General features: G+C 41.6%; 2 protein-coding genes across 4 annotated transcripts in view; one reads left to right on the plus strand and one right to left on the minus strand.

Annotated features, from left to right (window-relative positions):
- The window catches only part of LOC310701221 (vomeronasal type-2 receptor 26-like), a 47,092-nt gene extending 31,675 nt beyond the window's left edge, over positions 1-15,417 (plus strand). The window contains exons 1-4 of one of the 3 annotated variants that reach the window (XM_083491767.1): positions 10,185-10,400; positions 13,186-13,416; positions 13,627-13,753; positions 14,311-15,417. In XM_083491767.1, the coding sequence (XP_083347893.1) occupies positions 10,257-10,400; positions 13,186-13,416; positions 13,627-13,753; positions 14,311-15,203 (1,395 nt within the window). In that variant the 5' untranslated portion in view covers positions 10,185-10,256 and the 3' untranslated portion in view covers positions 15,204-15,417. Of the gene's footprint in view, positions 1-10,184; positions 10,401-13,168; positions 13,417-13,626; positions 13,754-14,310 lie in introns of those variants that run through there. The other 2 variants (XM_083491768.1, XM_083491769.1) reach the window with 2 other exon arrangements.
- Positions 1-16,634, minus strand: part of LOC310701800 (macrophage mannose receptor 1-like) — a 210,937-nt gene that overhangs the window by 139,546 nt on the left and 54,757 nt on the right. The gene's annotated exons all lie outside the window — the stretch shown is intronic.

A 16,634-nucleotide genomic window follows, 5' to 3' on the forward strand; every position in this document is an offset into this window, starting at 1 on the left:
TTAAATGGCCTTGGCCCACACTGCAAGAAGTGTGGAACGCTCTCCTGTCAGATGCTAACGAGATGAGTATTTATATAACATTGAGGGAACATCTGAAGGCAGCCCTGTATAGGGAAGCTTTTTATGGCCCTTCCATTGCAATGCCAAGTATTATTTCCTTTTCTACAAAATCATTTAATGTGTAGCAAAATTAACATTTGAGGCTGAAGGAAATCTCCATGTGGCGGTGAGATAACTAAAGGTGTTTATTGCTAGCAATAAAGGCTCAGTAGGATCACTCTCTGGGATGCGGGTGGGACTGTGGGTTAAACCACTGAGCCTAGGACTTGCCGATCAGAAGGTCGGCGGTTCGAATCCCCGCGACGGGGTGAGCTCCCGTTGCTCGGTCCCTGCTCCTCCCAACCTAGTAGTTCGAAAGCACATCAAAGTGCAAGTAGATAAATAGGTACTGCTCTGGTGGGAAGGTAAACGGCGTTTCCGTGCGCTGCTCTGGTTCGCCAGAAGTGGCTTAGTCATGCTGGCCACATGACCCGGAAGCTGTACGCCGGCTCCCTAGGCCAATAAAGCGAGATGAGCACCACAACCCCAGAGTCGGTCACGACTGGACCTTCCGTATTGGCTGCCCGTTCTGCTGGAAGGGTGAGCTCTTTCGCTGGAAAGAGCACCGGTGCTTTGAAGGTTGGGGAAACTGCTAGAGCAACGCAGTACCCCTTAAAAACCTCGGATTGAGCATTCCGAGGACTTGGTATTCCTGCGGTGCCTGGAACGACTCCCTCACCCCCCGGTAAGCTCTTGATAAGGGCTCCGAGAGCAGGTGGGGTTGGAGACGGAGGCACTTGGGAACAGACTGGCTTCCTTCATTGCATGAAGTTCCGAGTCCGGCGATCGTGAGCGGCCAATTTCTCCAAGCAACTATGATTGGAAAAGAGTGAGTAATAAATTAAAAATTTGGAAATTCATTTGGAACAGACAGGGGCTCAAAAAAACAATGGAGGTCAGTCCCTTCCTCTGATTAAGAGACAAAACAGCTACATTAGCCGAAGCCGTGATCTAAAATTTATGACTTTCTAAAGACTTTCAAGTTAACCTTTGTATTCCTCCTGCTAGCAGGGGGGAGATACTTTTGAGAGTGTTTTAATCCTTGCAGACAGTTTGGATTTACGAGGTATTTTCTTTGTGGAAGTGGACTTCTCAGTCAGGAAGACTAGACTCCATTGTGACGTCGTAAAGAAAAGGACACTTTCAACTTTTGTTTTCCTACTTGGGGGGGAAAAAGTAACTGCAGCTGCCCGAACTCAAAGGTTTTTCTTCTCCCTTTCTCTTTTAAACAGTACCTCTACCCCCAAATATAAATTGTAAATTGTGACTGTGTTATTAACTTTTGGGGAATTAAGAAAGGATTACAAGTTACAGAGACTGTTGACTGGTATATTAAGACTGGTGGTGAGGCTTGAGAAGAGAAACTGTCTGTCTCCTTATCTTCCCTTTGTGTTTGAGACTGACCTTGAACAAAAGAACTGCAAGTTATGGATGGGGGAGAGAAAGGAGAGAAAGGAGAGAGAACAGAGAAAACAAGAACCAAAGCAAGGAGGGATTCTAAGTCACCGTCTTTTGAGGACTCTGTGTTGCAATTGCTTCAGGAAATTAAAACAGAAGTAAGAGGAAATCAAAAGTCTATACAGGAATTAAAAGTGACTTTGCTCAATTAAGACAAGATTTGACGCAAGTTAATTCAGATGTATCAGCACATGAGTCAAGACTGGCGCATTTGGAAACTGTGAGAATTCCTTACTTAGAGGAAAATCAGCGACAATCTCAAATTTCAATTGCGTCTCTGCAGCTAAAACAGAAGGAATGTAATCTGAGATTGAGGGGCGTACCCCAGAAAGAGCGGGATAATTTGAAGGATTGGTTAATTGAGGAATTTGCAGCGTACTGGGGCCTCTCAAAAGAAGAATTAAATTCCTGGATAGACAAGGCCTACAGATTTGGACCTTAAAAAGATACTAAGATCACACATGGTATGGTGATTTTTAAAACTAAAGAGCAGAGAGACATTATTTTAGGCCACCATTATAAAAAAAGTTTAAAGATAGATGAGAAGGGAATAATTCTGTTTAAAGATATCCTGACATACTTTTTGGCCCTGAGAAATAATTATACGGATTTGGCCAGTGCCCTAAGAAGAAAGAACATTTTCTTCAGGTGGGAGTTCCCGGAAGGACTATCTTTTAAATTTCAAGGAAGAAAACAAAGAATAACAACTGTCAGAGAGAAAGAAAGATTTTTGGAGAAAAACGCAAAAGAGCTCGGACTGGAAAGCTCTCCTTCATCAGGGGCAGGGGCAGTGGGCCCCTAATAAATCAGGATGTCACTGAAAATCTACTCCTGGAATGTGAATGGTCTAAATTCACGTTTTAAGAGGAACCAAGTTTATCACGTACTGGCAAGACAGAATTTGGATATAATTTGTTTACAAGAAACACATGTTATAAGACTTCATAGAAAAATTCTTCAAAATAAGAAACTTGGGCAGGAATTTATTTCATCCGACAAAGTGAAAAAAAGAGGCATGGTTTTTTATGTTAAAGAAAAATGGAACCCCAAATTGTTGTTTAAAGATGAGGAAGGGAGGTACATCGCAATTGAAATTACGGCACAAGGCGATAAATTTCTCTTGCTGGGAATTTATGCACCAAATGATGGCAAAGTGGAATTCTTTAAGAATCTGGACTTAAAACTCATGGATTATATGGATTACAAATTGATTTTAATGGGAGACCTGAATGGAGTAGCATCAACATTAATGGATAAAACACAGGGACAGAAAAATCCAAGTTCTGGCAGACTACCAAAGATTTTCTTTGACATGACTGATAAATACGATTTATCAGACATATGGAGACTACGAAACCCAATGGAGAGAGATTTCACTTTTTTCTCAAATTCAAATCAATCTTTCTCGCGAATCAACTACATATGGGTATCCAGAGATTTGGTTCCTAAGGTTACTAAAACAGAAATTTGCCCTAAGACTTGCTCAGATCATAATGCAGTGGTTTTGGAGATGAAATTATACCTGCAGGGTTCCTTTAGATGGAGGATGAATGATGAGTTGTTGAGGAATGAACAGATGATTAGTAAGGCCCAAAAGACTCTAAAAGACTATTTTGAACTAAATATGAACACAGAGGTTGAAACAAGAGTCATTTGGGATGCAAGTAAGGCAGTAATGAGAGGTTTCCTCATACAACAGAACTCAATAAGGAAAAAGATACAGAATGAGAAAAAAGAGAAAATTCAGACTCAAATAAAAGACAGAGAGAAAAGTTTAAGATTAATGCCAAAGAGTCAACAGATTCCAAAAGAAATTAAAGCATTGCAGATTCAATTTTCTCAAATTATTAACCAGGAAATAGAATGGAAAATTAAAATAATGAAACAGAGAAATTTTGAATCTGCAAATAAATGTGGGAAATTGTTGGCTTGGCAATTAAAAAAGAGACAGAAGCAAAGTACTATTACAAACATTGTATCTGATGGAAAATCTATGGAAAACCCTGCAGATATAAGAAAATGTTTTCAGAAATACTTTAAACAGCTGTATAAAAAAGGTAAAGAAGATAAGGATAAAATTGAGCAATTTCTTGGGGCGAATGAAATGCAGAAAATTCCCGAGGATAAAAGCTTCCTACTAAATGGCATGATTACGAGATAGGAGGTTGAGATGGCAATAAATAAGATGCAGTTAGGCAAAGCCCCGGGACCAGATGGTCTTTCTGCAAAATATTATAAAGTATTGAAAGATTGGCTAATTCAACCGTTGGCAGATGTGTGTAATAAGATTCTAAGAGGGGACAAAGCTCCCGAAACCTGGAAAGATGCATTTATCACTCTGATTCCAAAAACAGATCAAGATAGATCCGATGTTAAAAATTATAAACCAATCTCATTACTTAATGTGGACTATAAAATCTTCGCAAACATTTTGGCCAATAGATTAAAAAAGGTTCTATCAAATTATATACATAAGGACCGGGCCGGATTTCTGCCTGGGAGACATATGAAAGATAACATAAGAAATATAATTGATATAATAGAAAGGTTGGAAGTGAAAAGAAATTGTAAAGCAATGTTAATGTTTATTGATGCTGAAAAGGCCTTTGATAATGTTTCTTGGTTATTTATGATGAAAAATCTAGAAAGAATTGAGGTTGGCCAGGAATTTTTAAATGGTATTAATGCCATCTATTTTGAACAAAAAGCAAAAATCATAGTTAATAATGTGGTCTCAGAGGAAATCAGAATTGAGAAAGGAACCAGGCAAGGGTGCCCGCTTTCCCCTCTGCTATTTATTTCTGTTCTGGAGGTTTTGTTAAACATGTTGAGGAAAGAGGAGGAGGTTAAAGGCATTGTAGTAGGATCCAAGCAATATAAATTAAAAGCTTTTGCTGATGATTTGGTTTTAACTTTACAAGATCCAGAAACCAGTGCAGTGAAAGCACTGGAGCTGATTCAAGAGTTTGGGCAGGCAGCAGGATTTAAATTAAACAAGAGCAAAACCAAAGTTTTAGAAAAAAGCTTAGATAATGAGGAAAGAAAAAACCTTTTTGAAAAGACAGGCCTTGTTTCGGTGAAAAAAGTTAAGTATTTGGGTGTGAATTTATCGGTAAAGAACTTGAATCTTTACAAAGATAACTATGAAAAATTATGGAATGAAATCAAGAGAGATCTTGAGGTATGGTCAAATCTAAAACTCTCATTGATGGGCCGAATATCGGTGGTTAAGATTGCCGAAGTATTGCCGAAGGCGTTGTTCTTATTTCAAGTTTTACCAATCATTGATAATGTCAAATGTTTTAAAGAATGGCAGAAGGTATTGTCTAAATTTATCTGGCAGGGGGAAAAACCTAGAATTAAATATAAATTACTTACAGATATAAAAAAAGAGGGGGCTTTTCCCTGCCAGATTTGAAGATATACTTTGAAGCTGCTGCATTCTGCTGGATCAAGGATTGGATTCAATTAGAGAATGATGATGTGCTAGACTTGGAGGGACTGGATAATCTATTTGGATGGCATGCATATCTATGGTATAACAAGGTAAAGGCCCACAGGGGTTTTAAGAACCATGTAATTAGAAAGGCATTATACAATGTAAAGACTTACTTGAAAACAAAACCCCAAGGTGGTTATCACCAGTGGAGGTGAAGGCTCAGAAAAAACTTAATATGGAGGTCAAATGGCCAAAATATTGGGAAATTTTGGAACAAGAAGGAAATTGCAGAGTTTTGAGAAATTAAAAGATAAAGTGCGAGACTGGCTTCATTACTATCAGATAATGGAGGCATATAACCTGGATAAGAAAATTGGCTTCCAGGTGGAAAAATCAAAATTAGAAACAGAACTATTAGAACCTAAAACTAAGACTTTGTCAAAGATGTATAACTTGCTGTTGAAATGGAATACTCAGGATGAAACGGTGAAATCTGCTATGATTAAATGGGCACAAGATGTTGGATATAACATTATGTTTGCTGACTGGGAACAGTTGTGGACCACAGGTATGAAATTTACGGCATGTAATGCCCTAACAGAGAATATTATGAAAATGATATACAGGTGGTACATGACACCAGTCAAGCTTGCAAAAATCTATCATTTGTCCGATAATAAATGTTGGAAATGTAAAGAAACTGATGGTACATTCTTTCACCTTTGGTGGACGTGCCCAAGGATTAAGGCTTTCTGGGAGATGATTTATAATGAAATGAAAAAGGTATTTAAATATACCTTCCTGAAGAAACCAGAGGCCTTTCTCCTGTGCATGGTCAGCCAATTGGTGCCAAAGAAGGATAGAACTTTCTTTATGTATGCCACAACAGCAGCAAGAATACTCATCGCAAAGTACTGGAAGACACAAGATCTACCCACCCTGGAAGAATTGCAGATGAAGGTGATGGACTATATGGAACTGGCAGAAATGACTGGCAGAATCCGAGACCAGGGAGAAGAGTCGGTGGAAGAAGATTGGGAAAAGTTTAAAGATTATTTACAGAAACACTGTAAAATTAATGAATGTTAGAATGATGTTGGATAGAAACTAAGTGGTCTTTTGCTGTAATGCTATAAGGGAATATGAGAAAATGGTTATTAATAGGTAAAAAATAATAATGTTATAATATTTAAAAATTGAAGATTAAGATGAATGAAGAGGGGAGGGATTTGCTGAATTAACAATTGGAACTGGAATACAGAAAAGGAAGGCGTGAGGAGGTCCGGGAAATAAGCAAATGAAAAATATGTGATGGAAAGATTGAACTGTTTTTTAACTATTTTTATTTTGTATTTTTCTTTTTTCTTTTTTCTTTTTCTTTTGTAATTTTTTGAAAATCTTAATAAATATCTTATAAAACAAACAAACAAACAAACATCCCTTCCAACCTCAGGGAAGTGAGCTGTGAAAGTAGACAGTGCTCAAAGCCACACTGCGGAGTCTCATAAACATCTTTTCCCCAGCTATACACCTGCCGCAGAGAGAAGCAAGACTTTGCTGTGTAGTCGGCCCATGATCATTATCAAAACTATTGTAATTAAGTTTAATTTTTTCCTTCTGAGAAGCTCTGGGATGTTATCTCTGAAACTAATAACAAAGAAGTCAGAAGGAAGAACAACATGTAAAAACTTTGTATGTGAAAAGGTGGGTGCATTAATATCTCTGGGGCCACTGAGAGCCTGGGCTCAAATTCAGGGCAGGCAGGGACTAGGCGGAGGTGAGGTTTAAATATGAGCTCCTTGATTAGAATCCACAGCTGGACTCCCATCTGGAACCAAAAGGCACTGCAGCAGATCTGCAGCTGAGAGCAGTCAGAGCAGAAAGGACTGCAGCAGCAGCAGACGGCAATGAAATGATCATACTCTCCCTAATTCTTTTGCTAATGACGCCCAATTCGTCCTGTGGGACGCTGAAGGGGAAATGCCAGTTTGGTGTGCTAAATGATCGAAACGACACACTTAATAATTATAGGCCAGGAGACCACCTCATCGCTGGTGTCTTAGCTGCAGGCATTACTCATGACTACCTGCGTGATTTCTCCAAGTCTCCATCTGTTTCTGGTGTAATGTATGTCACCATGTGGAGAATGATTTACTACTGCTACTTTTAACTGTGATTCCATGCTCTCCCATTTCCCTGGTGTCTTTTCCTCATCAATTGTACCTCAAAGATGTCCTCACTTGGCTTCAGGGAACCACAATTCCTGGTGCACAGGGAAATTTAGTGCACAGCCAGACATCTCTTGTGCAGCTGCCTAGCTATGAAACACCAGGCGCTGCTCCCCCCTCTGTCTGCAGTGTAGCTGCCCACTGGGCTATGAGATATGGCTAAGGTGCTGCTGTTGTTTGCAGTTGGCTCCAACGTGAAACTGAACATTGTTCCCCAGCTTTTTAAAAGAAAGGGAATTGTGGGGGATTTACTATTCCAGAATTAATTATAGTGTAGATATAGCAAAAAGAGAGAGAAAGCACTTTGGAATAGTGGAATGGTGTGTTTCTGTATGTGCTTGTGCAGTGACTTACATTGTACACTTGTTTTACTTGCACTGGTTTACAGGCCTCTGAACTTCTGTTAAGGATGAAACATCTAGCAGTGTCTCCCCAGTAGAACTCGCATTATAGGCAGCATGACATGGGGAGAGATGGTCTTTCGGCTAAGGAGGTCGAAAGCCATCTAAGGCTTTGTATATCAAACCCCAAATCGGGCTTGACAGCCAGTGCAGGTCTTGGAGGGCAGATGTTCCCTTTTCTTGGGGAGAAAAATCCTGCTGCCAACACCCATTTCCAAATGAACTGAAAGCACATAAACTCTGAGTTAGCAAAATTCATATATTTCTACTCGTTATCATTGCTCTTATATGAAAAGATGTACAAACTTTCACATTCTTTCACTGACTGCAGAATGAAAAATCTGATGACCTCTATTTTACTGCAGTCTGGAACCTTTGAGGTATTGGCACATCCTGCCCTTCTTGTTTGCCATTCAAGAGATCAGTCGGAATCCCAGGCTCCTACCCAACATCACTCTGGGCTACAATCTCTATGAGAGCTATTTCAAAGGAAGAATGGCTTATGAAGCTGTGCTAGACCTGCTGTCTGGTGGGCAGAAGAATGTTCCAAACTACATCTGTGAAAGACAGAATGCACAGCTGGCCGTTCTAGAAGGAGGTGACCCTGCTCTTTCCAATCTCATATCAACCATTCTGAGCATTTATAAAATCCCACAGGTATGAGTTGGGGAAAGGTGGGTGGGTTGGGGGCTGAGCCTATATCCACATTACAATGACGGTATGTAAAGACGTATCTTTTTGTCTAAGGTTTCTTAGATCCTACGTTTGTTTTCTGTTATTACTGAATTATGGGCCTGTTTTATTTCGTTTTGCTTTTGCTTTTTTGCAGCTCTCTTTCATAACTCTGTTTTATTGTTATTATGTTGTATTTCCATACACCACTTAGGGGTTAAGCTGTATCTCTGAGTCCTTTCTAATTTTTGGATCCAGCAAGGATTTGGTTGTGGGAATTGCTAGGCTAGCTTCTTGGTCTTATTCTTTGGCAATCACTCATAACCAAGTAAGATTGTGACTGTGGAGGCCAATTCTGGATCCCCACATCCTTCCACAGTGGGGACCTAGGTTTCCAGGTAGGAGCTGATCATAGTGAGGATTTTCTAATTCTAGTGTATTTTAAAATGGGGTTTTAGAGTTTTTAGGGGTTTTTGAATGTTTTATGTAGTTTTGTAGTAGTTTTATGTAGTTCTTATGTAGTTTTATGTAGTTTTTATGTAGTTTTATGTAGTTTTCAATTTCATTGTTCCGCAAGGGACAATGACAATAAAGATATTGTATCGTATCGTAAATGTGTCTTCCTCTTAGCTCGTTCCTCCCTGTGGTCCTGGGTTCACAATTCTTCAAAGTCCATGACACCTTTGGTAGAGGCAATTCTCCAATGGGAACGTTCGCAGGCCAGTGTTCCCCAATTTTTTGTGCTCATACTGCATTTTTAAAGATTTGCCTTTAGAGTGTGTTTAAACCTCTTTTGTTGTCCGCTGGTATTTCGCTTTCCATTCTGAAATTGAAAATAGAGTAGTTGCTTTGGAAGACGATGATAAGGCTTATATTGAAGAATCCTTGCTTTGACACTGGTGAACTTTGCTTCTTCTTGTACACTAACATTGGTTTGCCTATCTTCCCAAGTGATGTATAAACATTTTCAGAGACATCGTTGATGGAATCTATCGAGGAGCTGGAGATAGCGTTTATAAGTGGTCCATATTTCACAAATGTACAGTAAAGTTGGTAGTACAATAGCTTTGTAAACAAGCATTTTGGTTTCCCTGCAAATGTCCTGGTCCTCAAACACTCTGCACTTCAATCGGGAGAAAGCCGCACTTACAGAGCTCAGGTGATGCTAGATTTCGGCATCAGTGTCAGGCCTAATCAATCATAATGGTGAATATGTTCCCAGTTATTCGTTTAGGTTAATACATATTTGCACTTGGTCCTGAATACAATTGAAAAAATCAAACTCTTTCTTTCTTTTCCTAGGTCAGCTACGGTTTTGATAGTTGTGAATTTACTGATAAAACTCGGTTCCCTTTCCTCTACCGGATGGTCCCAAAACAGGAACCTCCTCACCTGGCTATGGTCAAATTGCTCCTGCATTTCAAATGGACGTGGATCGGTCTCATTGCACCAGACAATGACGATGGAGAAAGGTTCATGAGGACCTTCACAGCTGTGGTCACAAAGAATGATATTTGTGTGGCCTTCTCAGAAAGTATCAAAGAAACTGTGGCTTATAATTCAAAGCACCTGAATTCATTTCTCATGCAGAGACAAGTCAATGTCATTGTCTACCATGCAGAAGTTCGATCCACTATAGGTCTATTTGGGCTTATGACAACCATGGAAAAGACCCTTAAAATAACAGTGGGCAAAGTCTGGGTCACAACAGCTTTGCAGGATCTCAGTATGAGTTTGGCATCTAACAAAGATCCCCAGGGTGTCCCTGCTTCTTTGTCCTTCTTAGTCCAGACAAAGAGGAGGACAAGATATGAAACATTTGATCCATATGCTCCTGAAATCATCCAGTTTATAAAGACAGCATTTAAGTGTTCTTTTTCAAAGAATTCTGCCAGAGTCCAGAAAAGATGTAGAGAGAATGCAAAACTGGGGACCTTGTCACAAGAATTTACTGAGAGAATGCTGTCTCAAGACAGCTACAGTATTTACAACACTCTCCAGGCCATGGCAAGTGTCCTGAGTGCTGTATACTCATCCAAACCAAGCCAGAGGGCCATGGTGGGAAGCGGCAAGATGGACCTTCAAAGACTACAGCCGTGGCAGGTATGGTCGTTTCTCTGGCACATTCTCACCATTGAACCGTCAGTCAAAAATTAAATTCTAATTTGAGGACGTATTCAGGGGGGGGGGTTGGTGGGGATGTTTTGAACCCACAATTGAGGCAAACCCATTTTGGTAAGTTCCCAGTGTCTCACCCTTGTAAGTGGTCATCTAATTGGACGTAACCAATTTAAAATTGGGAGATGGACTTCCGGGGTCGCGCCATCGGTAATGGCGGATTCCCTCTGACTCGGAGGGAACCAGCTCTACGGAAATCGGGTCTGTACCGCTACGGCGCAGCGGGGACCCTTCAAAAATCACAGGTGGGAGAAGCCTGTGACCGTGGGACTCGGCGGGCACCGTTTGCGCCCCCCCCATTGGCAAAGGAGCCCGGCAACGGGCTCCGGAGCGGAGCGGGGAAGTGGCGCGGTGCTGTGAGTCGTCTGCTTCTTCCATGGAGCGAAGCCGCATAGCCGTTGCCGGAGAGCGCTGCCTTTTTCTTGGGACAATTTGGCATCCAAAATAATCACCCGTGAGTACTTAAACATTGAACAATTGAACTTCAAATAAGAACTGGCGATTAGTAAGGAATTGGATTCGAAAATTTATCTTAATTTGGTACTGAAACAGGAAGGTCTAACCAGGAAGTCAGCCTTCCGTTTTCTTGTAATCAGAAGAAAGCAAAGATAACGTACACTAGAGCTTAAATATCACTTTTAAAGGACCGGTTTTCACCATTTAAGATCGTTGAATCCCCCTTTGGTAGCAGGAACAAGAAGGGGGATCTTTTTTGGACTATTTAAACCTGCAGAAGTGAGTTTAAAGTAAAGTAATTTTCCACCGTCCTGACCCTGGAGCAGGGTGTCAGAACTGACGTTTTGAAGCTCATTGACCAGAGACAAATGTTTTTGACAGATAGCTAAAAGAAGAGTAACATTGTGATTCCATTGTTGCCTTTCACATTTTAAAGGAACAAATTCTGACAAAATATCCTAAAAAAAGAAACTGTGTTGCTATTGTTCTTAAAAGAAAGAATAATCAGAAGTTTTCCCCCTAGTGGGACCCGGTGAAACTGTAACCAACTCTAGAAAGCTTGCAGCTGTCAAGATTACAATTGTGGGAAAGGATTTGTGACCTTGGACAACGTTTTCAGAAGCACTGTTGGGTGCTTTCTCTAAAATAAATGCCCTATTGGACCAGTTAAGTCAGAAGATGGATTTGATGACAAATGCGGCCAGAACATTTGAACAGATAGTGGGAAACTATATGGAGCCCACTCAGGAACTTAAACAGGAGTGTGTCCTGACAGAACAGATGAGAGAAGAGGATGTTGCAGAATCTTGGGCACCAGAGATGGAGGGACTTTTGGCCCAGCAGGAAAATGAGCCTTTGGATTTGACAAATGAACTTGGGAAAAACCAGATTTGGAAAGATAAAGTTTGGATTGATTTGGAAATGGGGGGTTGGACGGACCCCCCTAGGCAGGGATGTTTGGACTTTCTAAGTCTGGCAATGGGCCGTCAGAGGTTTGGAGATGTTGGGGCTCCTAATTTTGGAGGGAATTTGAAAAAATACTACATGGAGCCTAGTCTGGACTATGGGAAAGGGGCTGATTTGTTGAAAAGGGTCAAAAACATCATCAAGCTGGAGTTCCCACGAGTGAAAGGAAAATATGAAGAAGAGCTGCGGAAGGGACATGGAAGTGATTTGAAGGCCTCGGATATAAGATCACCAGGTTAATGTGCCAGACTAATGGGATCAAAAGGACTGACAATCCCGGGACCGGGGGGAGGGGACGCTGGAAGAAGATTGGATTGTTTTTATTTTCTCTTTTTAACATTAGGAATATTTATGAACGTTGAAAAAATGTTGAAATGAAATTATTTGGCTCTTGTAAAAATGGTAAAAGAATTAGGTAAAAAGGTAATGGTTATGAGAGGCTGGTAAAAGTAAGATTTAAGTTTTAGGTTTTAAGGTTTTTATAAGATAAGCTGAAAATAGAGTAAGGTAATGTAATGACAGAATATTATGAAATTATGGAAAGGATTAGCTGTGAAAATTATTAATTAAGATACAAGAGATGGGAGGAGGAGGAGGTCATGGAAAGAAGGTAATGAAAGTGGAGAATTTGAAAATGACGATTTTATTTTTTCTTTTTTTATTATTATTATTTTTTCTTTACTTTTTCTTTTTCTGTTTTTGTCTTCTTACCTTGTAATTTTTTTTAAAAAAAATCTTTTTTCAATAAATATCATTTAAAAAAAAATAAAAAAATTGGGAGATGAACACTGCCCAGGCTCCTGGCACCATCTCCTTTTAACCTGACAGGAGATACTTTATTACTTACCGTGACACCTTGCATTTGGGGAAAGAGTCCAGGGGGTCAGAGAGCAGCAGCAGGAGGAGGTGAAGGGGCACCCAAATACCGCAGGGTGGCTGGCTACATTTTGAAGTGAGATGATTCTCATATTCCCTTGGCACACCTGTGTGTGTCTCCTAAGACCTCGAAATCCTGAGTGCCCTAATTTGGATTGTTCTTCCATTCTGGAATGGGACGACACACCCTGATCCTAGTAGAACGTCATAGCCACACTGGCTTTCATTCCTGATTCTAATTTTAACATGCAATATATTAATGTCGCTAGCCCTGCAATTTCCCAAATAAGAGTCCCATGTGAGTCTCTGGGACTGCCCCTTGGGAGACTAGAGTTCTTAGTGGGCAAGACTCATGTACACTACTTTGTTCCTCATTTGCTAATTCTGGGTGTGTTTTCCTGTACCATTTTAGCTGCACTCTTTCCTAAGAAACCTCCACCTTTACAATTTTTCCATGGACGGAGCTTATTGGGATGAGAATGGGGAGCTGGCAGCTGACTTCGACATTGTCAACTGGGTGGCGTTTCCCAATAATTCCCTTGTTGGGTTGAAAGTTGGGAGTGTAGAGAGATCAGCATCTGAAGAGAAAATCAAGTTTGCCATTGACAGAAATGTCATTGTGTGGCCCAGATGGTTCAAACAGGTGGGTCAAATAATCAATCACATCTTATTCTCTTTGATATCTCTGGCCAAGCAATACTATGGTCTTGGCCAGTCAGCAGCAAACTGACACCTGCATAGCTTATTCTGCAGTTCTAACCTCATTGTATGATTCAATCCTAGCTGCCTTCTATGGCTCCTATTCACAAAATCCTAACATCTTCTGCTTGATGCTTTTTCTCATTTTGGCTAGAACGTGCCTCTTTCAAGGTGTACCGAAAACTGTCGTCCAGGATATGCCAAGGCCATTAAGGAGGGGGAACCAATCTGCTGCTATGCTTGTGTTGAATGCATGGAAGGAACAATCTCCATTCAGGAAGGTAAATGTCCCTGAAAGGATATTTTAAAAGTTGCCTTTTCATAGTAGAAAATCACCTTCAATTCCAGGTATTGGTACCTATCTAGGGGGGTCCTGCCCCATTAAAGGAGCTCAATGGGATATGCTGGCCCGTAATACTTTTATTCTGACCCCCAACTATAGCCCATGATTGCTTCAAGGCAAACCCACAACGCAAAATAAAGTAATCAGATAAGAATCACAAAATAATATACAGTCATACCTCGGGATAAATACACTTCAGGTTGAGCGCTTTCGGGTTGTGCTCAGCGGTGACCCGGAAGTAATGGAACGCGTTAATACTGGGTTTCACTGCTCATGCATGCGCAGACGGTCAAAATGAGGTCACACGCTTGGGTGGAAGCGGCGAAACTCAAACTGCTGTGGCGTCTTACGTTCAGTTCGGGATACGAAAGGGGCTCCGAAAAGGATCCTGTTCGCATCCCGAGGTACCACTGTAGTTGGTAAGTAGTAGACTATGGAAAGTCATGGCTATAATATTTATATTGACAACACTGAGGTGACTCTTGTGTTTTTCAGATGCAAAGCTTTGCAACAAATGTCCAGATGATCAGAATTCCAATCTACACAGAGATCAGTGTATCCCCAAGATTATACATTTCTTGTCCTATGAAGAACCTCTGGGGATCCTCCTGGCTTCTTTTGCCCTGTTTTTGTCCCTGACAGCTTTTTTTCTTTTGGGAATCTTCATTAAATACTTTGACACACCAATAGTCAAGGCCAACAACCGGGACCTCACCTACTTGCTCCTCGTCTCCCTCTTGCTCTCCTTCTTGTCCTCCTTCTTATTCATCGGTCGGCCCCAGAAGTGGACCTGCCTTCTCCGACAAACTGCCTTCAGCATCATCTTCTCCGTGGCCGTGTCTTCCCTGTTGGCAAAGACCATCACTGTGGTGGTGGCGTTTATGGCCACAAAGCCAGGGAGCCAGATGAGGAAATGGCTGGGCAAGAGCTTGGCCAACTGCCTGGTCTTGTCTTTTTCCAGTGTCCAAGGGGGCATCTGCATGGTCTGGCTGGGAATGTCTCCCCCCTTCCCAGACTCCGACATGCACTCCCAGCCTGGGCAGATCATTCTGCAATGTAACGAAGGCTCTGTTGCCATGTTTTCTTCTGCCCTTGGCTACATGGGCTTTCTGGCGGCCGTCTGCTTCACGGTGGCTTTCCTAGCCAGGAAGCTGCCTGGGGCCTTCAACGAAGCCCAGCTGATCACCTTCAGCATGCTGGTGTTTTGCAGTGTTTGGGTGTCCTTTGTGCCAGCCTACCTGAGCACCAAGGGGAAATATATGGTAGCCGTGCAGGTCTTCTCTATCTTGGCCTCCAGTTCGGGGTTACTGGGTTGCATCTTCATCCCCAAGTCCTACATTATTGTCCTGAGGCCAGATCTGAATAAAAAGGAGCATCTGATGGTTTAACATTAAGAAATCTAGTCTTTTTTGGCATAGCACTGCAATAATAAAACCAATGAATGTGAATTGATTGTTCATTTCCCGATATGCCAGTCTAATATTCTGTGTCCAGGGTGACTGTCTACCAGCTCCATCTGGTACACTGGCTGACACCCAACCTGCCTGCGCACCGTCTCACCAGAGTGGTACATGCGTTGGTTATCTCCTGTAGGGCCTTGAAAATGACTCGGAAACTACAACTAATCCAGAATGCGGCAGCTAGACTGATGACTATGAGTGGCTGCCAAGAGCATATTACTGACACACAGTGTAAATTTAAAAAAATTTACTGAGTTAAAATAAACTTGTTTTCAAATAACAGCATAATGGAACAGAAGATTCAACTATCTTCAGAGCAGACACAGAGTTACTGAGTCACACAGAGTCTCCCTTGAGCACAGGCTTCACAGAACACACACACTGACTGACTCACAGACACTGAGTCTGCCTGCAAGCAGATACAATGCTTATACAGTACAGAGAGTAAGTCATCCTCAAGATGAGTCACCGTGGTTCAGCATGCTAAATGATTCTGCAGCTTTTCAGCATTTCACAACATTTCTCGACTCCTTTAATGTTTCTGCTCTCAAATACCTTTGTCACATGACCATTACACCAGTTCCAAAAGACCTACATTGGCTTCCAATACGTTTCCGTGTACAATTCAAAGCATTGGTGCTGACCTTTAACGCCTTAAATGGCCTTGGCCTACACTGCAAGAAGTGTGGAACGCTCTCCTGTCAGATGCTAACGAGATGAGTATTTATATAACATTTAGGGAACATCTGAAGGCAGCCCTGTATAGGGAAGCTTTTTATGGCCCTTCCATTGCAATGCCAAGTATTATTTCCTTTTCTACAAAATCATTTAAAGTGTAGCAAAATTAACCGTTGAGGCTGAAGGAAATCTCCATGTGGCGGTGAGAAAACAAAAGGTGTTTATTGCTAGCAATAAAGGCTCAGTAGGATCACTCTCTGGGATGCGGGTGGCACTGTGGGTTAAACCACTGAGCCTAGGACTTGCCGATCAGAAGGTCGGCGGTTCGAATCCCCGTTACGGGGTGAGCTCCCATTGCTCTGTCCCTGCTCCTGCCAACCTAGCAGTTCGAAAGCACGTTAAAGTGCAAGTAGATAAATAGGTACCGCTCCGGTGGGAAGGTAAACGGCGTTTCTGTGTGCTGCTCTGGTTCACCAGAAGTGGCTTAGTCATGCTGGCCACATGACCCGGAAGCTGTACGCCGGCTCCCTCGGCCAATAAAGCAAGATGAGCGCCGCAACCCCAGAGTTGGTCACGACTGGACCTAATGGTCAGGGGTCCCTTTACCTTTACCTTTAGGATCACTCTCTAAAAGCTGAGGAAGCCCAAAAGGGTGGGGTCTGCTACTATACATAGCTGTTA

The sequence above is a fragment of the Podarcis liolepis genome, assembly GCF_965112155.1.
Source record: "Podarcis liolepis genome assembly, chromosome: 2".
Taxonomy (NCBI): domain Eukaryota; kingdom Metazoa; phylum Chordata; class Lepidosauria; order Squamata; family Lacertidae; genus Podarcis; species Podarcis liolepis.